The following is a 26,290-nucleotide window of genomic DNA, read 5'->3' as shown; positions in this document are numbered from 1 at the left end:
TCTCTACACCAGTCCCCTGTCTCTACACCAGTCCCCTGTCTCTACACCAGTCCTCTGTCTCTACACCAGTCCTCTGTCTCTACACCAGTCCTCCGTCTCTACACCGGTCCTCTGTCTACACCGGTCCCCTGTCTACACCAGTCCTCTGTCTCTACACCAGTCCCCTGTCTACACCAGTCCTCTGTCTCTACACCAGTCCCCTGTCTCTACACCAGTCCTCTGTCTATACACCAGTCCCCTGTCTACACCAGTCCTCTGTCTCTACACCAGTCCCCTGTCTCTACACCAGTCCCCTGTCTCTACACCAGTCCTCTGTCTATACACCAGTCCCCTGTCTACACCAGTCCTCTGTCTCTACACCAGTCCCCTGTCTCTACACCAGTCCCCTGTCTCTACACCAGTCCCCTGTCTCTACACCAGTCCTCTGTCTATACACCAGTCCCCTGTCTACACCAGTCCTCTGTCTACACCAGTCCTCTGTCTCTACACCAGTCCTCTGTCTCTACACCAGTCCTCTGTCTCTACACCAGTCCTCTGTCTCTACACCAGTCCTCTGTCTATAAACCAGTCCTCTGTCTATACACCAGTCTCTGGGTTGCTTCATCAAAGCTGTGACTCCAAATGAGCAGAAGAAACTGATGAAAACAAAACTGTGTCTGAATACACATACTAGTGTACTACATACTTAAACTGCATACTATTGACTCATTGTCGCTTACTATTTAGCACGTACTGTTTAGTAAAAGGAATGCAGTATGCCACACACACACACACACACACACACACAGTTCCCTGTCTCTACACCAGTCCCCTGTCTCTACACCAGTCCCCTGTCTCTACACCAGTCCTCTGTCTCTACACCAGTCCCCTGTCTCTACACCAGTCCTCTGTCTCTACACCAGTCCCCTGTCTCTACACCAGTCCCCCGTCTCTACACCAGTCCCCCGTCTCTACACCAGTCCTCTGTCTCTACACCAGTCCCCTGTCTCTACACCAGTCCTCTGTCTCTACACCAGTCCCCTGTCTCTACACCAGTCCTCTGTCTATACACCAGTCCCCTGTCTACACCAGTCCTCTGTCTCTACACCAGTCCCCTGTCTACACCAGTCCCCTGTCTCTACACCAGTCCTCTGTCTCTACACCAGTCCTCTGGGTTGCTTCATCAAAGCTGTGACTCCAAATGAGCAGAAGAAACTGATAAAAACTAAATCTGTGTCCGAATACACATACTAGCGTACTACATACTTAAACTGCATACTATTGACTCATTGTCGCTTACTATTTAGCACGTACTGTTTAGTAAAAGGAATGCAGTATGCCACACACACACACTTCCCTGTCTCTACACCAGTCCCCTGTCTCTACACCAGTCCCTTGTCTCTACACCAGTCCCCTGTCTCTACACCAGTCCCCTGTCTCTACACCAGTCCTCTGTCTCTACACCAGTCCCCTGTCTCTACACCAGTCCCCTGTCCCTACACCAGTCCTCTGTCCCTACACCAGTCCTCTGTCTCTACACCAGTCCTCTGTCTCTACACCAGTCCTCTGTCTCTACACCAGTCCTCTGTCTCTACAACAGTCCTCTGTCTCTACACCAGTCCTCTGTCTCTACACCAGTCCTCTGTCTCTAAACCAGTCCTCTGTCTATAAACCAGTCCTCTGTCTATACACCAGTCCCCTGTCTACACCAGTCCTCTGTCTCTACACCAGTCCCCTGTCTACACCAGTCCCCTGTCTATACACCAGTCCTCTGTCTCTACACCAGTCCTCTGTCTCTACACCAGTCCTCTGTCTCTACACCAGTCCCCTGTCTCTACACCAGTCCTCTGTCTCTACACCAGTCCCCTGTCTCTACACCAGTCCTCTGTCTCTACACCAGTCCTCTGTCTCTACACCAGTCCTCTGTCTCTACACCAGTCCCCTGTCTCTACACCAGTCCCTTGTCTCTACACCAGTCCCCTGTCTCTACACCAGTCCCCTGTCTCTACACCAGTCCTCTGTCTCTACACCAGTCCCCTGTCTCTACACCAGTCCCCTGTCCCTACACCAGTCCTCTGTCCCTACACCAGTCCTCTGTCTCTACACCAGTCCCCTGTCTCTACACCAGTCCTCTGTCTCTACACCAGTCCTCTGTCTATAAACCAGTCCTCTGTCTCTACACCAGTCCTCTGTCTATACACCAGTCCCCTGTCTACACCAGTCCTCTGTCTCTACACCAGTCCCCTGTCTACACCAGTCCCCTGTCTATACACCAGTCCTCTGTCTCTACACCAGTCCTCTGTCTCTACACCAGTCCTCTGTCTCTACACCAGTCCCCTGTCTCTACACCAGTCCTCTGTCTCTACACCAGTCCTCTGTCTCTACACCAGTCCCCTGTCTCTACACCAGTCCCCTGTCTCTACACCAGTCCCCTGTCTCTACACCAGTCCTCTGTCTCTACACCAGTCCTCTGTCTCTACACCAGTCCTCTGTCTCTACACCAGTCCCCTGTCTCTACACCAGTCCTCTGTCTCTACACCAGTCCTCTGTCTCTACACCAGTCCCCTGTCTAAACCAGTCCCCTGTCTACACCAGTCCTCTGTCTCTACACCAGTCCCCTGTCTACACCAGTCCTCTGTCTCTACACCAGTCCCCTGTCTCTACACCAGTCCTCTGTCTCTACACCAGTCCTCTGTCTCTACACCAGTCCTCTGTCTCTACACCAGTCCTCTGTCTCTACACCAGTCTCTGGGTTGCTTCATCAAAGCTGTGACTCCAAATGAGCAGAAGAAACTGATAAAAACAAAATCTGTGTCCGAATACACATACTAGCGTACTACATACTTAAACTGCATACTATTGACTCATTGTCGCTTACTATTTAGCACGTACTGTTTAGTAAAAGGAATGCAGTATGCCACGGCTGCAACTCAGCAGGGGCTCCTGCTTGGCTGAGTAGGTGGGGGGGGGACATGCATGGCATTAACCAGCCTGATGATAGCTCATTTCCAATTTGATTAATTACTTTACTAAACTCTGAATAGAATTTTAGTGGAGTTATAGGCTTACTCAGACTGGTTATAGGAAGACTATCACAATTGTCCTATACCGTAGTTGACTACATAGCTCATCTTTCATATTTAAAAAGGACTGAAGACAGAAACAGATAATCTGGTTCCATTTCAACATATTTATTAGAGAACCCAAAGTGCTGTAACATATACAGTATATTAAATCAAATAGCCTAGTGCACACACACACACACACACACACCAACATTTTTCAAATGTTCAAATCAAAAGGCTGTTGCACAGACAAACGTGGACAGGCGGGTGCTTTGCAAATTTCAGAACAGCTGAAGAGCAACATAATAAACTAAAGCACTGATCGTTGAGAACGAGATAAGAATGACTGCTAAGGCTTGATCTATAAATTAAATAGGTAGTCTAGCCTAAAACAATTAGCTCATATCAAAAGGCCTGATTAACATGGCATCAATAATGCAGCCACATCCTGACTCCCAGGTGCCGACACATTCAGAAATCTAAAGATGGTTTCGTATTTAGTTTAAAAGCTCTGATGAAGGCCCGAAGAGAACAAGAAACACTTTTCAATAAGAAAACAGAAATCCACTTTGGGTAAAACATTTTTTTTTTTTAATACTTTTCAATGATGTAGCCTACGATGCAATACTAGTGATGATTTCAAGGTGTAAGCAACTACTTATCCTATATTTGAACACCACTGCAGAAGCTTCGGCCATCTTCACAATTAAATAGTCTAGTTTTGTTGTTTGGCTACTTGAAGAGAACTAGGGCCTTCCAGCCCACCTCTTCCAATGCATTGTGGAAAAGTGTGCATCAATTTTTACTATTGTCAGAAATACACATAGAAATAGAAAATATAGAATATAAACCAAAAACACCGAACCACACAAAACAAACACCCCCTGCCACGCCCTGACCAAACTACAATGACAAATAACCCCTTTTACTGGTCAGGACGTGACAGTACCCCCCCCCCCCCAAAAAAAGGGGCAGACCCCGAATGCACCTCAAAAACAAAAAAAACACAAAAACAACCCCAAACCTAAAGGGAGGGAAGGGAGGGTGGCCACCGTCAACAACGGTCCCTGTGCTACACCCCCCCTCCCAATCCGCCCACTACGGAGGTGGCTCTGGCTCTGGGCGTAGCTCCCGTTCAGAAGACTCTAGGCTGGGGAGCGTCGCTGGAGACTCCGGGCTGAGGAGCGTCGCTGGAGACTCCGGGCTGAGGAGCGTCGCTGGAGGCTCAGGGCTGAGGAGCGTCGCTGGAGGCTCAGGGCTGAGGAGCGTCGCTGGAGGCTCAGGGCTGAGGAGCGTCGCTGGAGGCTCAGGGCTGAGGAGCGTCGCTGGAGGCTGCAGACTGGAGAGCATCGCTGGAGGCTGCAGACTGGAGGCAATGGCTGTACCGGGTTATGGAGGCGCACTGGAGGGTGAGTGCACAGAGCAGCAACAGGACGTACTGGACTGGGCAGGCGCACTGGAAGCCTGATGCGTGCGGCTGGCTTAGGAGGCGCCAGACTAGTAACACGCACCTCAGGGCTAGTGCGAGGAGCAGGAACAGGGTAAACTGGACCGAGGAGATGCACTGGTGGCCAGATGCGCTGCGCCGGCGCACTTCTCTCTGGCTGCCGGCCAACTCTCGCCTGGCAACGCTGCGGAGCCCTTGTTGACCGCACCGGACTGTGCACGCGTATGGGCGACACAGTGCGTATCTCTGCATAACAAGGTGCTTGCTTGATCCGTCGCTCCCCATAATAAGCACGGGGAGTTGGCTCAAATGTTTTGGGGGGGATGCCTCTCAGCCTCATCTAGCTCTGTTGATTCTGTTTCCTCTCCCAGAAACGTCATTCTGCCTCCCACGTCCATCCTTCTCTTCGGTGCTCCAATCCCCGCTGCTTGGTCCTTGTTTGGTGCTCCAATCCCCGCTGCTTGGTCCTTGTTTGGTGGGTGGTTCTGTCATAAATACACATAGAAATAGAAAATATAGAACATAAAACAAAAACACCGAACCACACAAAACAAACACCACCTGCCACGCCCTGACGAAACTACAATGACAAATAACCCCTTTTACTGGTCAGGACGTGACAACTATACAGACGAAGAGCCGAAATTAGTATAACATCCTAGCATTTAGCATTTAAACCCAACAGGCTACAGAGATCTGTTAGCCTGTTGATTCTGTAATCACATCAGTAGTAACAGAACTGTAGGGTCTACAGAGATCAGTTAGCCTGTTGATTCTGTAATCACATCAGTAGTAACAGAACTGTAGGGACTACAGAGATCAGTTAGCCTGTTGATTCTGTTGTCACATCAGAAGTAACAGAACTGTAGGGACTACAGAGATCTGTTAGCCTGTTGATTCTGTTGTCACATCAGAAGTAACAGAACTGTAGGGACTACAGAGATCTGTTAGCCTGTTGATTCTGTTGTCACATCAGTTGTAACAGAACTGTAGGGACTACAGAGATCAGTTAGCCTGTTGATTCTGTTGTCACATTAGTTGTAACAGACCGATACGGACTACAGAGATCAGTTAGCCTGTTGATTCTGTAATCACATCAGTTGTAACAGAACTGTAGGGACTACAGAGATCAGTTAGCCTGTTGATTCTGTAATCACATCAGTAGTAACAGAACTGTAGGGACTACAGAGATCAGTTAGCCTGTTGATTCTGTTGTCACATCAGTAGTAACAGAACTGTAGGGACTACAGAGATCAGTTAGCCTGTTGATTCTGTTGTCACATCAGTTGTAACAGACCGATACGGACTACAGAGATCTGTTAGCCTGTTGATTCTGTTGTCACATCAGTAGTAACAGAACTGTAGGGACTACAGAGATCAGTTAGCCTGTTGATTCTGTTGTCACATCAGTTGTAACAGAACTGTAGGGACTACAGAGATCTGTTAGCCTGTTGATTCTGTTGTCACATCAGTAGTAACAGAACTGTAGGGACTACAGAGATCAGTTAGCCTGTTGATTCTGTTGTCACATCAGTAGTAACAGAACTGTAGGCACTACAGAGATCAGTTAGCCTGTTGATTCTGTTGTCACATCAGTTGTAACAGAACTGTAGGCACTACAGAGATCAGTTAGCCTGTTGATTCTGTTGTCACATCAGTAGTAACAGAACTGTAGGGACTACAGAGATCAGTTAGCCTGTTGATTCTGTTGTCACATTAGTTGTAACAGACCGATACGGACTACAGAGATCAGTTAGCCTGTTGATTCTGTTGTCACATCAGTAGTAACAGAACTGTAGGGACTACAGAGATCTGTTAGCCTGTTGATTCTGTAATCACATCAGTAGTAACAGAACTGTAGGGACTACAGAGATCAGTTAGCATAGAGATCCTATTAAACCCTCAAATGTCCAGAGCAGGATGATAATGTTAGCCATTGTGGTTCATGTCCATTCAGTGGTGACCTCTCACGGCAGCCATTGTGGTTCATGTCCATTCAATGACGTCCTCTCACGGCAGCCTTATGTTCCAATTGGACATGAAGAGGGGGCAGAGGAAGTGTGACGTATGGTGTGACGTATGGTATGACGTATAACTAGCTAAAATAGCAAGTTAACTTCTATAAGCTAGCTGGGACGCTTGCGTCCCACCCTAGTCAACAGCCAGTGGAATCGCGTCGTGCGAAATACAAATACCTCAAACATGCTATAACTTCAATTTCTCAAACATATGACTATTTTACACCATTTTAAAGACAAGACTCTCGTCCTAACCACATTGTCCGATTTCAAAAGGGCTTTACAGCGAAAGCAAAACATTAGATTATGTCAGGAGAGTACCCTGCCAAAAATAATCACACAGCCATTTTCAAAGCAAGCATATATGTCACAAAAACCAAAACCACAGCTAAATGCAGCACTACCCTTTGATGATCTTCATCAGATGACACTCCTAGGACATTATGTTATACAATACATGAATGTTTTGTTCAATAAAGTTCATATTTATATCAAAAAACAGCTTTTTACATTAGCATGTGATGTTCAGAACTAGCATACCAACCGAAAACTTCCGGGGAATTTACTAAATTACTCATGATAAACGTTGACAAAATACATAACAATTATTTTAAGAATTATAGATACAGAACTCCATATGCAATCGCGGTGTCAGATTTTAAAATATCTTTTTGGCGAAAGCACATTTTGCAATATTCTGAGTACATAGCTCGGCCATCACGGCTAGCTATTTTGACACCCACCAAGTTTGGGGCTCACTAAACTCAGAATTACTATTATAAAAATTGGATTACCTTTGCTGTTCTTCGTCAGAATGCACTCCCAGGTCTTCTACTTCAACAACAAATGTTGTTTTGGTTCCAAATAATCCATAGTTATATTCAAATAGCTCCGTTTTCTTCGTGCGTTCAGGTCACTATCCGAAGGGTGATGCGTGAGCGCATTTCGTGACAAAAAAATTCAAAATATTCCATTACCGTACTTAGAAGCATGTCAAATGCTGTTTAAAATCATTTTTTATGCGATTCTTCTCGTAAAATAGCGATAATATTCCAACCGGGCAACGTTGTATTCATTCAAAGGCTGAAAGAAAAAAATGGAGTAGTCTCGTTAACGCGCATCTCAGTCTCACTGTCCCCAGGTTGACCACTAACAAATTCTGCTTCTGTTCTTTGCCCAGAGACAGCAGACACCCCATTCCACTTTCTGGCGGCTTTAGAGAGCCAATGGAAGCCTTAGAAAATGTCACGTTACAGCACAGATGCTGTATTTTTGATAGAGATGCAACAGAAGGACAACAAATTGTCAGACAGGGCACTTCCTGTATTGAATCTTCTCAGGTTTTGGCCTGCCATATGAGTTCTGTTATACTCACAGACACCATTCAAACAGTTTTAGAAACTTTAGAGTGTTTTCTATCCAAACCCACTAATTATATGCATATTCTCATTTCTGGGCAAGAGTAGTAACCAGTTTAAATCGGGTACATTTTTTATCCGGCCGTGCAAATACTGCCCCCTAGCCCCAACAGGTTTTAACGTCTGATCATTTGATGTCGATATTGACGTGTGTCTATTGACAGTAAAGCTGGACCCAGTCTGGGAGGGACAACATCTGGTATCTATTGACAGTAAAGCTGGACCCAGTCTGAGGGGGACATCATCGGGGGTCTATTGACAGTAAAGCTGGACCCAGTCTGAGGGGGACATCATCGGGGGTCTATTGACAGTAAAGCTGGACCCAGCCTGGGAGGGACAACATCTGGTGTCTATTGACAGTAAAGCTGGACCCAGCCTGGAAGGATATCATCTGGTGTCTATTGACAGTAAAGCTGGACCCAGCCTGAGGGGGACATCATAGGGGGTCTATTGACAGTAAAGCTGGACCCAGCCTGGAAGGATATCATCTGGTGTCTATTGACAGTAAAGCTGGACCCAGCCTGGGATGAACATCATCTGGTGTCTATTGACAGTAAAGCTGGACCCAGCCTGAGAGGGACAACATCTGGTGTCTATTGGCTGTAAAGCTGGACCCAGCCTGGGAGGATATCATCTGGTGTGTTAGGTTATTAATGAACCCTCAGAGTAATTCTACAGAGAAACTCTGGCAGGTCTAGTCTGGTATTTTATTTTAATTAACATAAATCTTTCAATTTGATGACATGAATTAATCACAAAGGGTCAAGGAGACACTGAAGTGTTGGGAGGGCGTCATCTGTTGTGTTATTATTCTAGCCTCAGAGGAATGAATGCACTGGTTTGTTTTCCCTCTGAGGAAAAGAGAGAGAGAGAGAGAGAGAGCGCTTACGGGATATTGTTAACTGTCCACTCAGATCAAGCCACAAGGACCTTCTACGGGAGAAGAATTTACTCCCAAACGCTATTTATAGCTTTCTTCGTTACTTTAGACTGCTCCTTCACGTAAATCCAGAAATATCATAATATATGCTTCTGTGTTGATTGTAATGGGGATCTGTTTTGGGTCATGTACTGTATCCATGTCCACAAAATCTCATTCAAGTTGAATCGTTACTTACTTAGTCCTCTTCCTGGGTGAGAGAGAGAAGGCAAGGCAGCAACAGAAGAAGGCAGCATAATTGTTGCTCTTGGGGTACACATTTTAGATTTTTGACTCAGACAGACAGACAGACAGACAGACAGACAGACAGACAGACAGACAGACAGACAGACAGACAGACAGACAGACAGACAGACAGACAGACAGACAGACAGACAGACAGACAGACAGACAGACAGACAGACAGACGTGTGTGTGTGTGTGTGTGTGTGTGTGTGTGTGTGTGTGTGCCGAAGAGCCCTATTAGTTTTCCAAGCATTTGATGAAGTGCTATTCAGTAGAGAGGAGAGGCGGGAGAGACAGAAACCTTCCTCTCTCTATCGCTCTCTCTCCTGCAGCACTCTCCCCTCTCCTGTCTGCACGCCCCCTCCTTCTCTCTCCTGGCACACTGCTTCTATCATCTATATATGTAACTCACATATCGAAAGAGAATGAGAACGAAAGAGAGTTTTGATGTGTCCTTTGTGTATATCTCTTAATCCATGTAATATAGTTCTAATGACCTGTAATATAATTATAATGACCTGTAATATAGTTCTAATGACCTGTTATATAGTCCTAATGACCTGTAATATAATTATAATGACCTGTAATATAATTCTAATGACCTGTAATATAGTTCTAATGACCTGTAATATAGTTCTAATGACCTGTAATATAATTCTAATGACCTGTTATAGAGTTCTAATGACCTGTTATAGAGTTCTAATGACCTGTTATATAGTCCTAATGACCTGTAATATAATTAGAATGACCTGTAATGTAGTTCTAATGACCTGTAATATAATTATAATGACCTGTAATATAGTTCTAATGACCTGTTATATAGTCCTATTGACCTGTAATATAATTCTAATGACCTGTTATATAGTCCTAATGACCTGTAATATAGTCCTAATGACCTGTTATATAGTCCTAATGACCTGTAATATAGTTCTAATGACCTGTAATATAGTTCTAATGACCTGTAATATAGTTCTAATGACCTGTTATATAGTCCTAATGACCTGTAATGTAGTTCTAATGACCTGTAATATAGTTCTAATGACCTGTTATAGAGTTCTAATGACCTGTTATAGAGTTCTAATGACCTGTAGTGTAGTTCTAATGACCTGTAATATAATTATAATGACCTGTTATATAGTTCTAATGACCTGTAATATAGTTCTAATGACCTGTTATAGAGTTCTAATGACCTGTTATATAGTCCTAATGACCTGTTTTATAGTTCTAATGACCTGTTATAGAGTTCTAATGACCTGTTATAGAGTTCTAATGACCTGTAATATAGTTCTAATGACCTGTTATATAGTTCTAATGAGCTGTAATATAGTTCTAATGAGCTGTAATATAGTTCTAATGACCTGTTATATAATTCTAATGACCTGTTATAGAGTTCTAATGACCTGTTATAGAGTTCTAATGACCTGTTATAGAGTTCTAATGACCTGTTATAGAGTTCTAATGACCTGTAATATAGTTCTAATTAGACTAAAGAGTTGAAGTGCACATGTTAGAAATTAAAATTGAGAAAAGCCTCATTAATTCTCTGTCAACAACACGGGATTTTTACCACACAGTGGAAGACAAAATTATCCATGACAAGCACACAAACAGAATATTCGATTCACTGTTGCCTCAAATTAGTAATGTACATGTTTTGATAGTGAATAACATAATTTATCAGACCAACATGTCACACAATCATTAAAGAAAATATTCTGAAACTATTATTTGACTTAAAATAATTGAATGTCATGTTCTTCAAATCCTAATTAAGCCTGTTCTGTTATGCACTTTCCTGTTGTTTTCATAAAATGTTGGTTGACGTTACAATACGTGTTATTGAATTAAAGCTAAACGTCTGTGTGTTAGGGGCGTGCGTGCGTGTGTGTGTGTCCCTATGCGCACAACGTCTTCGCAGTTTGCACGGAGCGCACCAGCGCGCATCCACAGGCAGGCAGAGTGGAATCCAGGTTCTCTGAGACCTCGCGTTATTAGTTTATACCCGCAGCGCTTCGGTTCGGTTCGCTTCCTCCCAACAACAGGTGTAAAGGAGCGGCTGGATAAAGAGAGGATAAGAGAATATAACCAGAGGGTATTTGCAAACAGTTGTAATCATAAAGAAGTAGGTTACATGTCCTGCAAGATTGACAAGAGTTCACTTCATCGTTTTTCTATGCGCGCTGCGCCGGCTTTCCATCTTGTGTGTCCCAGTTTTTCTGCGCTATAGGCTGCACCATTTCTGTCTCTTTCTAAAGGAAAAAGAGAAGAGATTATGAAGAAAAACAACTGTACTCTGTTAAGGGATGTCCTCTACTCAAACGGAATAACGGAATAAAGTAGAATATAGGCTACTCTGAAGATAAAACCATCATTTATCATCAAGGATTCGATGACGTGAAGTCCTCTTATAGAACACGGATTGTTATAGGATATTCGTTTAGTACCTAAATACGGAATACAACCATAGTTATTTTTGTTGTTTGTTTTGTAAACCAGTTGTTGCATTCTCTAAACGCGGAATAGCCTTGGAAAGAAGAGGCATCTTTCTATGTGGATTCAATTGATATATCCTCAACATCCAAGGCGAAATGTGAGTTATATGTTTTATTTACTTTGAGTCATCATACACAGTCTAAAAATAATGTTTTCTAGGCTATTTGTGGGTTCACATCGGTAAAGAAGGAACTGGCGATGGAGTTAAAATAAAATTTGCGTGCACTGCGCACCGGTGCGTGCCGATTTGTCTCCGACTAGGGTAGCTCTGGAAAACGCTAGGCGGCATTCTGCCTTATCCATAGAGTTTTCAGCAGTTAGCTTCACCCACTTCTGGCTCCATATGACATTTTTTTTTAGGGTTAGGGTTCCCCCACAGCCATATCTCCATGTAACAGCGCTTGTTTACGGAAAGTCGACTATTTGTGCTAATCTGATTATCTGAGTCTCTGAACACCTGTATGTGCACGGAAGACGGACGCTACAAACGTGTTGTCACTGAATAATACTATCGGCTGCAACTGTGTTAAAACAGTGAATTGTAAGTGTATATGTGCGTTTGTGAAATTATTTTGATGTGATATGAAAGTAGAGGGCTTTATGTTTCTTGAACCATACCACAATTGAGCATCGATTCATGTTCCAATGGAGTATTTGGCTGTTTAGAGCCAAATCCCCTCTAAACAGAGCATCTATTTAAAGGGATACTTCATGATTTTGGCAATGAGGCCCGTTATCCACTTCCCCAGAGTTAGATAAACTTGTGGATACCATTTGTAAATCTCTGTCCAGTATGATGGAAGTTAAAGGTATTTCCTCGAGCCAATCCCAGCTAGCAATGAGGAATCGTCCCTGAAGCGGCCCTCTTCCGGTTGGCCGAAACGGATTAAATCGGCCCGGAATCGGGTGTCGGACTGGGCCAGGAATCAAAATGAATGACTGCCCAGAAACAGCCCAAGAACATCGGGCAGTTTCCATCTACAGACTTTGACCGGCTGTCACGTACGTCGTAGGAAGGAGACCAAGGCGCAGCGTGCGTATCGTTCCACATCTTTTATTTTAATGTGAAACTTAGCAAAACAAACAATAAACTACAAACAAAACACAAACCGTGACGACAGAGGTGCAACGTGCACTAACTCAAAATAATCTCCCACAAACACAGGTGGGAAAAACAACTACTTAAATATGGTCCCCAATTAGAGACAATGATGACCAGCTGCCTCTAATTGGGGATCATACAAAAATCCCAACATAGAAAAAAGAAACTAGAACCAAAACATAGAAAATTTAAACTAGACAAAACCCCCCAGTCACACCCTGACCTACTCTACCATAGAAAAATACGAGCTCTCTATGGTCAGGACGTGACACCGGCATCTTACCAGAATCCCCCCAGAAGGGGCCTGATGCAAATTTAAATAAATGTATACAAAATTACCTGATTTAGTCATTTTAAATATTACTATTTTATACATACAAATTATACCCATCCACAAGAAAAACATTTTGTGTCAGATGAAACACCATACACATGGTGACGTGTCAACGTGCATGCGCCTGGCCTGCCACAGGAGTCGCTACAGCGCAATGGGACAAGGACATCCCGGCCGGCCATACCCTCCCCTAACTCGGACGACACTGGGCCAATTGTGTGTCGCCTCATTGATCTCCCGGTCGTGGCCGGCACGGGTCTCAAACCAGCATCTGTAGCAGCGCAGTTTGCACAGCGACTCAGTGTCTTAGAACGCTTTGTCACTGGGGAGGTTCCATCTGTCAAGTTTTTAATGTTTATCTTTTGCCTTGCACAAAGTATGAAAATACAAAAATACTACGCAGAATTCTTAATGAATTTCATTTAAATCTTAATTGTATGTTTTTTAATCATAAATAATTACAAAATGTGGAAAAATAAATAATGAAATGTTAGTTATATAAAGCAGCCCGTGTAATCATCTGCCAGAGAGTAGCCCCAATCGGCCCGAGCCCCAAGTAATATATTTGGGCCAGATAACTCACACCGTAATCGGCCCGAGCTCAATCCTCACATCCTAGCCATAAGTAATACTGCCGAAGGCAGCCCAGACTCGGGCCATATGACATCGGCCGAGTCTGACTCTCAGCCGAGTGCCCCGACTTTTAGCCGGAATCGCCCCAGATCCACTGTGCTAGCTGGGATGCTAACTAGCTTTGGCGCAATGAATGGAAGTCTATGGGTATCTATGCTAGTTAGCATTGTCTCGCAAACCTAACTCTAACTTCCTTCATAATGGACACAAATACATACAAATAGTATCCACTAGTTCATCTGATTCTGGGGAAGTAGATAAAGGGCCTCGTTGCCAAAATCCGAAAGTCTCCCTTTAAGCTCTGCCTGTTAATGAAGGGGTGTAGACTTCGGCTACTGAACTTCGGCTTGCCTCAAGAAAAAAACGTGTTCTCGAACAGCAAAAAAAAAAAAAAAACCTGCCAAACACCAAAACGAACAAAAACGTCAGTAAATGTTGCCATAATATATGCGCAAGCTGTTTCGACTGGGGAGTATATGCTAAGCTTTATGGAGCGGATCATGGTTGCAATGGAGATCAGCTGTGCAGGTGATTTTAGCACCTATTGATGGTTTAATTAATGAGAGATCAGCTGGAGATTATCTGGCGGCCATCTGTGGTTGCAAAGGTCCTTGGACTATAAGGAATAATTTTGGGCTCCTTTGGTCCTTTTATTGGGCTTATGAACTCGTTGAACCAAATCAACATATTTCTAAGTTTCAAAACGTTGAAAAGTTATAATTTATGTTTTACTGAGTTAGATACAAACACAATTAGGCTAAACACAAAATTGGGCAAATTTGTTACGTGCTAATTATTTTCTTATATAAATGTCCAATAACTTTTGAATCGGAAGCTATATAGGCCGAGTCACCTGGCACTCTTCAACCAAAAAGGTGGGTCCCTAGCCCACCTGTGTGCTCCTTTCAACAGGTGTAATCGTGGTACTGTGTGGGGAGGTCTGGGCCTTATTGGAATAAGTGATTGTGCCATTTAACCTGTTATGGCTAGGGGGCAGTATTTTCACGGCCGGATAAAAAACGTACCCAATTTAATCTGATTATTACTCCTGCCCAGAAACTAGAATATGCATATAAGTATTAGCTTTGGATAGAAAACACTCCAAAGTTTCTAAAACTGTTTGAATGGTATCTGTGAGTATAACAGAACTCATTTGGCAGGCCAAAACCTGAGAAGATTCTGTACAGGAAGTACCCTGTCTGACCATTTCTTGCCCTTCTTGATTATCTCTATCCAATACAGGGGATCTCTGCTGTTACGTGACACTTCCTACGGCTCCCATGGGCTCTCAGAAGGCGGCAAAAAACTGAATGATATCGAGGCAGCCCCTGGTTGAAAAACATTAGCGCGTTTGGATAGTGGCCAGTCACAGTACTATGAGACTCAGGCTCGTGCACGAGGGGATCCCATGCTTTTATTTTCTCTCTCTTTTGTACGTAAACACGCTTTCCCGGTCGGAATATTATCGCTTTCTTACGAGAAAAATGGCATAATAATTGATTTTAAACAGCGGTTGACATGCTTCGAAGTACGGTAATGGAATATTTAGAATTTTTTTGTCACGAAATGCGTCGTGCGCGTGACCCTTATTTACACTTCGGATAGTGTCTTGAACGCACAAACAAAACGCCGCTATTTGGATATAACAATGGATTATTTTGAACCAAACCAACATTTGTTATTGAAGTAGCAGTCCTGGGAGTGCATTCTGACGAAGAACACCAAAGGTAATCAAACTTTTCTAATAGTAAATCGGAGTTTGGTCAGGGCTAAACTTGGTGGGTGTCTAAATAGCTAGCAGTGATGGCTGGGCTATCTACTCAGAATATTGCAAAATGTGCTTTCACCGAAAAGCTATTTTAAAATCGGACACCTCGATTGCACAAAGGAGTTCTGTATCTATAATTCTTAAAATAATTGTTATGTTTTTTGTCAACGTTTATCGTGAGTAATTTAGTAAATTCAGTTCTGAACGTCACATGCTAATGTAAAAAGCTGGTTTTTGATATAAATATGAACTTGATTGAACAAAACATGCATGTATTGTATAACATAATGTCCTAGGTGTGTCATCTGATGAAGATCATCAAAGGTTAGTGCTGCATTTAGCTGTGGTTTTGTTTTTTGTGACATTATATGCTAGCTTGAAAAATGGGTGTCTGATTATTTCTGGCTGCGTACTCTGCTGACATAATCTAATGTGCAAATTGTTGAGATACAAATAGTGGGGGAAGATAAATAAAGATAAATATTGGTGGTATTTTCAATGTTTGTGCTCCACTGGTTGCTCTTTCCTCATGGCAACGGGCCACAAATATTAATTCTGTAATTGCACACTGCGGTATTTCACCTTACAGCTATGAGAGTTTATCAATGTTTAATTTGATTTTAAATTATTTGTGGGTCCGTATGATCAGCGGGAAATATATATATATATCTCTAATGTGGTCATACAGTTGGCAGGAGGTTAGGAAGTGCAGCTCAGTTGGCATCTAATTTTGTTGGAAAGTGGGCACATATCCTGTCTTCTCTTGAGAGTCATGTCTGCCTATGGCGACCTCTCTCAATAGCAAGGCAATGCTCATTGAGTCTGTAAATAGTCAAGGATTTTATTAATTTTGGGTCAGTCACAGTGGTCAGGTATTTTGCCGCTGTGTTTAGGGACAGATAGCATTCCAATTTGCTCGGTTCTTGGTTGATTCTTTCTAGTGTGTCAAAAGTTATCTTTTTTGCTTTCTCAGATAATTTGGTTGCGTCTAATTGTGTTGCTGGCCTGTGGGTCTGTGGGGCCTGTTTGTGTTTGTGAACAGAGCCCCAGAACCAGCTAGCTGAGGGGACTCTTCTCCAGGTTAATCTCTCTGTAGGTGAGGGTTTTGTGGTGGAATATGTGGGCATCGCTTCCTTTTAGGTAGTTGTAGAATTTGACGGCTATTTTTCTGGATTTAGCATGTTCTAATTCTGCTCTGCATTGTTTGGTGTTTTGTGTTGTACACAAAGTATATTTTTGCAGAAATCTGCATGCAGAGTCTCAATTGGGTGTTTGTCCCATTTTTTGTCAATTCTTAGTTGGTTAGTGGACCCCAGACCTCACAATCACAGAGGGCAATGGATTCTAGAACTGATTGAAGTATTTTTTAGTAAGATCCTTATTGGGATGTCGATTTTAATGTTCCTTTTGATGGTATGCAAGACCCTTCTTGCCTTGCCTCTTAGATCATTCACAGCCTTGTGGAACTTACCTGTGATGTTGATGTTTAGGCTGAGGTAGGTATAATTACTTCTGTGCTTGAAGGCAATTTTTATTTGTTGTCCTGGCAACTGGACCTTTTTTGGACCATTATTATTGTCTTACTGAGACTCACTGTCAGGGCCCAAGTCTGACAGAATCTGTGCAGAAGATCTAGGTGCTGCTGTAAGCCCTCCTTGGTTGGGGACTGAAGCACCAGATCATCAGCAAAAAGTAGACATTTGACTTCAGATTCTAGTCGGGTGATATACATGTTGAAGAGGGTGGGGCTCAAGCGGCATCCCTGTCTCACCCCACGGCTCAGAGGAAAGAAATGTGTGTTTAATGCCAATTTTAACTGCACACTTGTTGTTTGTGTACATTCAGTTTATATTATCATGTGTTTTTCTTCCATCACTGCTTTCCACCAATTTGTATAGCAGACCCTGATGCCAAATTGAGTCAAACGCTTTTTTGATATCAACAAGCATGAGAAAACTTTGCTTTTGTTTTGCTTTGTTTGTTTGTTTGTCTGTCTGTCAGTAAGGGTGTTCAGTGTATATATGTGGTCTGTAAAATGGTATTTTGGTAAGAAGCCAATTCGAAATTTGCTCAGGACTATGTCTCTCTCACTCCCTCTCTCTTTCTCTCTCTCCCTCCCTCTCTATCTCTCTCTCCCTCCCTCTCTATCTCTCTCTCTCCCTCCCTCTCTATCTCTCTCTCTCCCTCCCTCTATCTCTATTTCTCTCATTCTCTCTCTTTATTGCTCCTTTTGTTTTGGTTGTGTCAACCATCAATATACAACACAATATACACAACTAATAAAGTCATACTTGATTATATCAACCCTAAACCTTATCTCTCAATGTATTTCTCACCCAGCATCTTTTGGGCTTCTCTCATTGCCCCTCTCACACCCTCTCTGTCCCGTTACAGTCTGTGATGCCCTAGCCACAGCAGGACCCACAACAGCACCTGCCGTAAAAGCTGAGTTGAGTTGAGGTGAGATGTCTCAGCTGTACTACCGGCGGACAGACAGCTCTTCGTACCGGGACCGTATCCCTCTGCGGATCGTCCGGTCTGAGTCAGAGCTGTCTTCCCTGGAGAAGGCCTATCTGGGAACCGTGGAGAAGGGAGACTACGGCAGCGTCAAACAGGCTCTGGAGGTAGGGATGGACGGACGGATAGGTGTGTGTGTGTGTGCACATGCGTGTGTGCGTGTAAGTTTTCGGTGGATTGATGGTCAGCACCTTCGATTAAAGGTTGATGTAAGAAATAACTTCTTCAAAAGAGTTCAAATAAGTTTACCTTCAATGTTGGTTATCAAACTTACCATGATAATTATTGTGATATGGAACTTCCATTATCATCCCTTCCCAATTATTGTTACACCATCCCTGAGTTATCATATCGTTGTCCCTTCTCCATAGGAGGCTGAGATCTACTTCAAGATCAACATTAACTGTATAGACCCGTTAGGCCGCACAGCTCTGTTGATCGCCATAGAGAATGAGAACCTGGAGATCATAGAACTACTGCTGAGCTTTAACGTGTATGTCGGTGATGCTCTGCTGCACGCCATCCGCAAAGAGGTGGTGGGGGCCGTGGAACTGCTTCTCAACCACAAGAAATCCAGTGGAGGCATGCAGGTAAGGGGGGGGGGGGTGATAGTAGTAATACATTGTTGGGCCTTTTAAATTTGTCCTGTTTAGGGCTGTGGCGGTCATTTTGTCAACTGGTTATTGTCACGCAAAAGACTGCTGAGTCTCATGGTCATTGACCGTTAATTAACATAAACACGTTTAGCAACTCCATGCCTCCGTGGAAACAAGCATGGAGTCATGGAGATGATAATGCTCGCCTTTGGAACATCTACATTTAAAAAAAAGTATATTATTTATTTTTGTCAGGTCTAAATAAACATTGTGATATGAAGAAAATGTATTTCAGAAGAACAGATAATCAATTGGCCTACTGTATGTTATCTGGCTATACTCCATGCCATAGACTAGGCTTGTTCATTCAGCAGACAATATATGTGTATGAGTCCCATACTATTATTTTATAGTATATGATTTTATAGTAAGTAGAATATAATTGAGCTTAGCTGAATAAAAAGGAACATTTTTCCCATTCCGGAGCGATGAAATGACTATGTTGCATATGAAGTGGCTATGTTGCATACGCTATGTTGCATATGAAGTGGCTATGTTGCATATGAAGTGGCTATGTTGCATATGAAGTGGCTATGTTGCATATGAAGTGGCTATGTTGCATATGAAGTGGCTATGTTGAGCATAAAAGTGATCATTTGAAATAGGTCCTACTTTATGTGCTAGATTTAGAGTTTTTAGGCATCTTTAGTTGTGAATGATACAAACCTTAGAATGTCTTAGAAATGAAAACATCAATGGGCTGCATGATGCGACTATTGATGATTTGAGAAAGTTGCAAAAAGATATTGCGCTCTGTTCCTTGTCTCAGGCTTTACACAGCTGTTCTCTCATCAAGTGATCATATTTTCACCTCTCAGACTATTCCCAATTTAATCTAGTCTAAAATGTCAAATCGATTATGAATGGCCCGTTTTTAAAATGAAACCGTCAGGAAAAAAAATAATTTAATCTGTAGGCCTATGCACTGAAATTGCAAATGGAGGACGCTTCCCAGTACTCTGTATGCCATGGGATCTCCAACCCTGTTCCTGCAGCTTCCCAGTACTCTGTATGCCATGGAATCTCCAACCCTGTTCCTGCAGCTTCCCAGTACTCTGTATGCCATGGGATCTCCAACCCTGTTCCTGCAGCTTCCCAGTACTCTGTATGCCATGGGATCTCCAACCCTGTTCCTGCAGCTTCCCAGTACACTGTATGCCATGGGATCTCCAACCCTGTTCCTGCAGCTTCCCAGTACTCTGTATGCCATGGGATCTCCAACCCTGTTCCTGCAGCTTCCCAGTACTCTGTATGCCATGGGATCTCCAACCCTGTTCCTGCAGCTTCCCAGTACTCTGTATGCCATGGGATCTCCAACCCTGTTCCTGCAGCTTCCCAGTACACTGTATGCCATGGGATCTCCAACCCTGTTCCTGCAGATTCCCAGTACTCTGTATGCCATGGGATCTCCAACCCTGTTCCTGCAACTTCCCAGTACTCTGTATGCCATGGGATCTCCAACCCTGTTCCTGCAGCTTCCCAGTACTTCATTTGGGAAACCAATTCAAATCAGTTCGGGAACATCGATAGTAACATGTTTTCACAACAAAACATATTTCATTAAACTATTGCCAGCCCCCTCTCTCTCTGCGGGCTCAAGAAAGAAATGAAGGCGAGCGAGGAGGAGATGGAAATGCATGGTGGGGAAATATTATTTTGCTAATGTTAATTAACGTGTCCTTTATTAATTCTGAAAATATAAAAAATTCCCTATAACTAGGCTATTCAAATATCAAATACAAAGTCACTATAATTGTAGGCTAACTCTGTAAGCCGCCCTGCACAATCAATGAAACAATAGCATCGCCTAGGCCTCTACGTCCTCAAGCTCTCCCAGATTCATGGTTAGAAAATTTGGAGCGTAGCATAAGGTAACCAGTCCATCCAGTATGCCTAATAATACAGTCCACACTGAAAGGTGATATTAAACATTATTAGTTTAATTTTGGAGTAGCCTATTGGCAAAACCAATTATGTACCAAATCTTTAATCCGTTTTTTTTTCTTCGTTTTTCTGCCATGTGTAATATACGGTAAGCTATGTATTTTATAACGGCTCAATCATTAATTTAATTCTGTGTTTTTTTGTGTGTGTGGGGGGGGCTTGGGCTCATAAATAGGTCTATCTATATGCATGAGCTCTATTATCCTTTTACGGCTAGGGGTTCCGCTAGCGGAACGTTTCCACAACATCTGGTGAAATGGCAGAGCAAGAAATACCCCCAAAAATATTTGAAATATTTAACTGTGCAATATACCAAATTAAAGCTTAACTTCTTGTTAATCTAGCCACCGTGTCAGATTTCAAAAAGGCTTTATGGCGAAAGCTATTATCTGAGGACAGCACCCCATCAAACAAACACATGACAATCATAATTCAACCCGCCAGGTGCGACACAAAACTCAGAAATAACTATGTAATTCATGCCTTACCTTTGAAGATCTTCTTCTGTTGGCACTCCAATATGTCCCATAAACATCATAAATGGTCCTTGTTCGATAAATTCCGCTGTTATATCTCCAAAATGTCCATTTATTTGGCGCATTTGGCGCATTTGATTCAGAAAAACACTGGTTCCAACTCGTGCAACATGACTACAAAATATCTAATTAAGCTACCTGTAATCTTGATCCAAATTTTTCAAACAACTTTCCTAATACAACTTCAGGTCTTTTTTAACGTAAATAATCGATCAAATTTAAGACGGGATAAACTGTGTTCAATACCGGACGAAAACAAAGTGGAGCGAGCTTTCTTGTCGCGTGCCCCAAACACAACAGTACACTAGACTCGACCCTTGTTCTAAACAGCCATACTTCTTCATTACTCAGAAGAAAAACATCAACCAATTTCTAAAGACTGTTGACATCCAGTGGAAGTGATAGGAACTGCAAGCAAGTGCCTTAGAAATCTAGATCCACATAGAAACCTCATTGAAAACACTGTCACCTCAAAAAAACATTTTTCTGGATGGTTTGTCCTCGGGGTTTCGCCTGCCAAATAAGTTCTGTTATATTCACAGACATAATTTTAACAGTTTTAGAAACTGTAGAGTGTTTTCTATCCAGATCTACCAATTATATGCATATCCTAGCTTCTGGGCCTGAGTAGCAGGCAGTGTACTTTGAGCATGCTTTTCATCCAAAATTCCAAATGCTGCCCCCTATCCTAAAAAAGTTATGCATATGAGGATTTTTGAATTAATCACCTTAGGCTGTCATTGTAAATACGAATTTGTTCTTAAAACCTCTTACATCTAGACGTTCCGCTAGCGGAACACCTGCTCCAATATCCAATGATAGGCGTGGCGCGAATTACAAATTCCTCAAAAATACAAAAACTTCAATTTTTCAAACATATGACTATTTCACAGCATTTTAAAGACAAGACTCTCCTTTATCTATTTTCTTTCGTCTGTTTACCTAAACGCAGATTCCCGGTCGGAATATTATCGCTTTTTTATGAGAAAAATGGCATAAAAATTGATTTTAAACAGCGGTTGACATGCTTCGAAGTACGGTAATGGAATATTTAGAATTTTTTTGTCACGAATTGCGCCATGCTCGTCACCCTTATTTACCCTTTCGGATAGTGTCTTGAACGCACGAACAAAACGCCGCTGTTTGGATATAACTATGGATTATTTTGAACCAAACCAACATTTGTTATTGAAGTAGAAGTCCTGGGAGTGCATTCTGACGAAGACAGCAAAGGTAATAACATTTTTCTTATAGTAAATCTGACTTTGGTGAGTGCTAAACTTGCTGGGTGTCTAAATAGCTAGCCCTGTGATGCCGGGCTATCTACTGAGAATATTGCAAAATGTGCTTTCACCGAAAAGCTATTTTAAAATCGGACATATCGAGTGCATAGAGGAGTTCTGTATCTATAATTCTTAAAATAATTGTTATGCTTTTTGTGAACGTTTATCGTGAGTAATTTAGTAAATTCACCGGCAGTGTTCGGTGGGAATGCTAGTCACATGCTAGTCACATGCTAATGTAAAAAGCTGGTTTTTGATATAAATATGAACTTGATTGAACAAAACATGCATGTATTGTATAACATATTGTCCTAGGGTTGTCATCTGATGAAGATCATCAAAGGTTAGTGCTGCATTTAGCTGTGGTTTGGGTTTATGTGACATTATATGCTAGCTTGAAAAATGGGTGTCTGATTATTTCTGTCTGGGTACTCTGCTGACATAATCTAATGTTTTTCTTTCGTTGTAAAGCCTTTTTGAAATCGGACAGTGTGGTTAGATTAACGAGAGTCTTGTCTTTAAAATGGTGTAAAATAGTCATATGTTTGAAAAATTGAAGTTTTTGCATTTTTGAGGTTTTTGAATAACGCGCCACGGGATTACACTGGCTGTTACGTAGGTGGGACGATTTGGTGCCACCTACCCTAGAGAGGTTAACTGACTTGCCTAGTTAAATTATGGTTAATTAAAATAAAAAAGAAATAAAAAAGAAAGCAGTTCATTGTGTTAAGCTTAGAAACAACATCCAAAATGACCATGTTTTCCACTCAGTTTCAACCTGCTGTTAAACTTCTTTCTTCAAATTGATCCATCACAGTGAGGTGAGTTTTAGAAGCACAATACTGTTTTGATGATCAGTGTTTGATGTGATTTTAGATTTCATTTGCATTGATGTCAGAGTGGTTAGAGGGACAATAGAGCCCTGAGTACCAGGGCATTAGGACCTGATGGCGGGACAATAGAGCCCTGAGTACCAGAGAATTTGCAACCAATTTATAAAAATAAAAAAATGTAAATGCCGTTAACGAGTTGGGTCCAGAGTGCATAAGAGGAGATTACCGTGATTCAACGAGTAATTTTCCTGGGGCCACCGCAACAGCAACTCGTCCTGTTACACACGTGTACAAGTGTGAAATGGACCTGTATTTCTTGCACATCCCAACTCGCCACTGGCAACAACCATCAATTGCACGTTGGTTCAGCGAACTTTCATTGAAATGACGTGGAAACAACGTTGCTTCAACCAGTGTGTGCCCAGTGGGTCCCCCTGAGACACCCTTGGAGAGTGGGGTTACAGCCAAGGTCACCATTGTCCAGCGCTCCTTGAGCAATTGGTGTTATCAGCCTTTGCTCAAGGGCACACCAACAGATTTTTCACCTTGTCGGCTTGCGGATTCGAACCAGTAACCTCAAGCCTACCTGCCACTATCACTTACAGGTGTGGGGAAATGTTTAGGAGTCTGTACTTAGAGCTGTGGGAAACCAACTCAATGGCCTTGTGGTTAGTGTGCGTCCTGAGATTGGAAGGTTGGGAGTTTTGATCCCTGGCAGAGTCATACCAAAGACGGTAAAAGTGGGACCCGATGTGTCTCTGCTTGGCACTCAGTATTAAAGGGATAGACTGGGGGTAGTGCCCTGCGATAGACTAGTGTACTGTACATCAAGCTGCCTCACGCTACAGAAACAGGAGATAGACTAACATCCTGTCCAGGTAGTGTACTGTACATCAAGCTGCCTCACGCTACAGAAACAGGAGATAGACTAGCATCCTGTCCAGGTAGTATACTGTACATCAAGCTGCCTCAAGCACACTACAGAAACAGGAGATAGACTAGCATCCTGTCCAGGTAGTGTACTAGTACATCAAGCTGCCTCAAGCACACTACAGAAACAGGAGATAGACTAGCATCCTGTCCAGGTAGTGTACTTGAAACAAGAGATGAAGCTACTGATTACTGTTTGAAGAAGACTATGTTGCTCTCTCTGTCTCTCTCAGTAACCCTCTCTCTCTCTCTCTCTCTCTCTCTCTCTCTCTCTCTCTCTCTCTCTCTCTCTCTCTCTCTCTCTCTCTCTCTCTCTCGCTCTCAGCACCTGCTCAGGGACCACCAGTGTTTGCGTGGGTTTTAATTAATCAAACACAATCACAATTGCTACAATATGCTAATACTGTGACAGACACACACTAATACAATATGTTAATGCTGAGATCACTGCTCCTCATCCACACTGATGTTGTTACTTCAGCTTGTCAGCCAAGGCCAAGGGGGTTTGTTTGTTCCCATGTTGATACGCCAGCTTGTCAGCCAAGGCCAAGGGGGTTTGTTGGTACCCATGTTGTTACAACAGCTTGTCAGCCAAGGCCAAGGGGGTTTGTTTGTACCCATGTTGATACGCCAGCTTGTCAGCCAAGGCGGTTTGTTTGTTCCCATGTTGTTACGCCAGCTTGTCAGCCAGGGCCACGGGGGGTTGTTGGTTCCCATGTTGATACGCCAGCTTGTCAGCCAAGGCCAAGGTGGTTTGTTTGTTCCCATGTTGATACGCCAGCTTGTCAGCCAAGGCGGTTTGTTTGTTCCCATGTTGTTACGCCAGCTTGTCAGCCAGGGCCACGGGGGTTTGTTTGTTCCCATATTGTTACGCCAGCTTGTCAGCCAGGGCCACGGGGGGTTGTTGGTTCCCATGTTGATATGCCAGCTTGTCAGCCAAGGCCAAGGGGGTTTGTTTGTACCCATATTGTTACAACAGCTTGTCAGCCAAGGCCAAGGGGGTTTGTTTGTACCCATATTGTTACAACAGCTTGTCAGCCAAGGCCAAGGTGGTTTGTTTGTTCCCATGTTGATACGCCAGCTTGTCAGCCAAGGCCAAGGGGGTTTGTTTGTTCCCATGTTGATACGCCAGCTTGTCAGCCAAGGCCAAGGGGGTTTGTTTGTTCCCATGTTGATATGCCAGCTTGTCAGCCAAGGCCAAGGGGGTTTGTTTGTTCCCATGTTGATACGCCAGCTTGTCAGCCAAGGCCAAGGGGGTTTGTTTGTACCCATATTGTTACAACAGCTTGTCAGCCAAGGCCAAGGGGGTTTGTTTGTACCCATATTGTTACAACAGCTTGTCAGCCAGGGCCACGGTGGTTTGTTTGTTCCCATGTTGATACGCCAGCTTGTCGGCCAAGGCCAAGGGTGTTTGTTTGTTCCCATGTTGATATGCCAGCTTGTCAGCCAAGGCCAAGGGTGTTTGTTTGTTCCCATGTTGTTACATCAACTGTCAGCCAGGGACACGGGGGTTTGTTTGTTCCCGTATTGTTACGCCAGCTTGTCAGCCAAGGCCAAGGGGGTTTGTTTGTTCCCATGTTGTTACATCAACTGTCAGCCAGGGACACGGGGGTTTGTTTGTTCCCATATTGTTACGCCAGCTTGTCAGCCAAGGCCAAGGGTGTTTGTTTGTTCCCATGTTGTTACATCAACTGTCAGCCAGGGACACGGGGGTTTGTTTGTTCCCGTATTGTTACGCCAGCTTGTCAGCCAAGGCCAAGGGTGTTTGTTTGTTCCCATGTTGTTACAACAACTTGTCAGCCAGGGACACGGGGGTTTGTTTGTTCCCGTATTGTTACGCCAGCTTGTCAGCCAAGGCCAAGGGGGTTTGTTTGTTCCCATGTTGTTACATCAACTGTCAGCCAAGGCCAAGGGTGTTTGTTTGTTCCCATGTTGTTACATCAACTGTCAGCCAGGGACACGGGGGTTTGTTTGTTCCCGTATTGTTACGCCAGCTTGTCAGCCAAGGCCAAGGGGGTTTGTTTGTTCCCATGTTGTTACATCAACTGTCAGCCAAGGCCAAGGGGGTTTGTTTGTTCCCATGTTGTTACATCAACTGTCAGCCAAGGCCACGGGGGTTTGTTTGTTCCCATGTTGTTACATCAACTGTCAGCCAAGGCCACGGGGGTT

At 43.3% G+C, this 26,290-nt stretch overlaps 1 protein-coding gene across 1 annotated transcript in view; it reads left to right on the top strand.

Moving 5' to 3' along the window:
• The first annotated feature begins 11,052 nt into the window (after positions 1 to 11,052).
• The window catches only part of trpc4a (transient receptor potential cation channel, subfamily C, member 4a), a 110,792-nt gene continuing 95,554 nt past the window's right edge, over positions 11,053 to 26,290 (top strand). Inside the window, exons 1-3 of the mRNA XM_045688904.1 lie at positions 11,053 to 11,682; positions 17,817 to 18,046; positions 18,311 to 18,529. Coding sequence (XP_045544860.1) covers positions 17,888 to 18,046; positions 18,311 to 18,529 — 378 coding nt within the window. The 5' untranslated portion in view covers positions 11,053 to 11,682; positions 17,817 to 17,887. The remainder of the gene's footprint in view (positions 11,683 to 17,816; positions 18,047 to 18,310; positions 18,530 to 26,290) is intronic.

The sequence above is a fragment of the Salmo salar genome, chromosome ssa11 (assembly GCF_905237065.1).
Source record: "Salmo salar chromosome ssa11, Ssal_v3.1, whole genome shotgun sequence".
Taxonomy (NCBI): Eukaryota; Metazoa; Chordata; class Actinopteri; order Salmoniformes; family Salmonidae; genus Salmo; species Salmo salar.
Note: the sequence above shows the minus strand (reverse complement) of the source record. Positions and strands in the feature narration are given on the sequence as shown.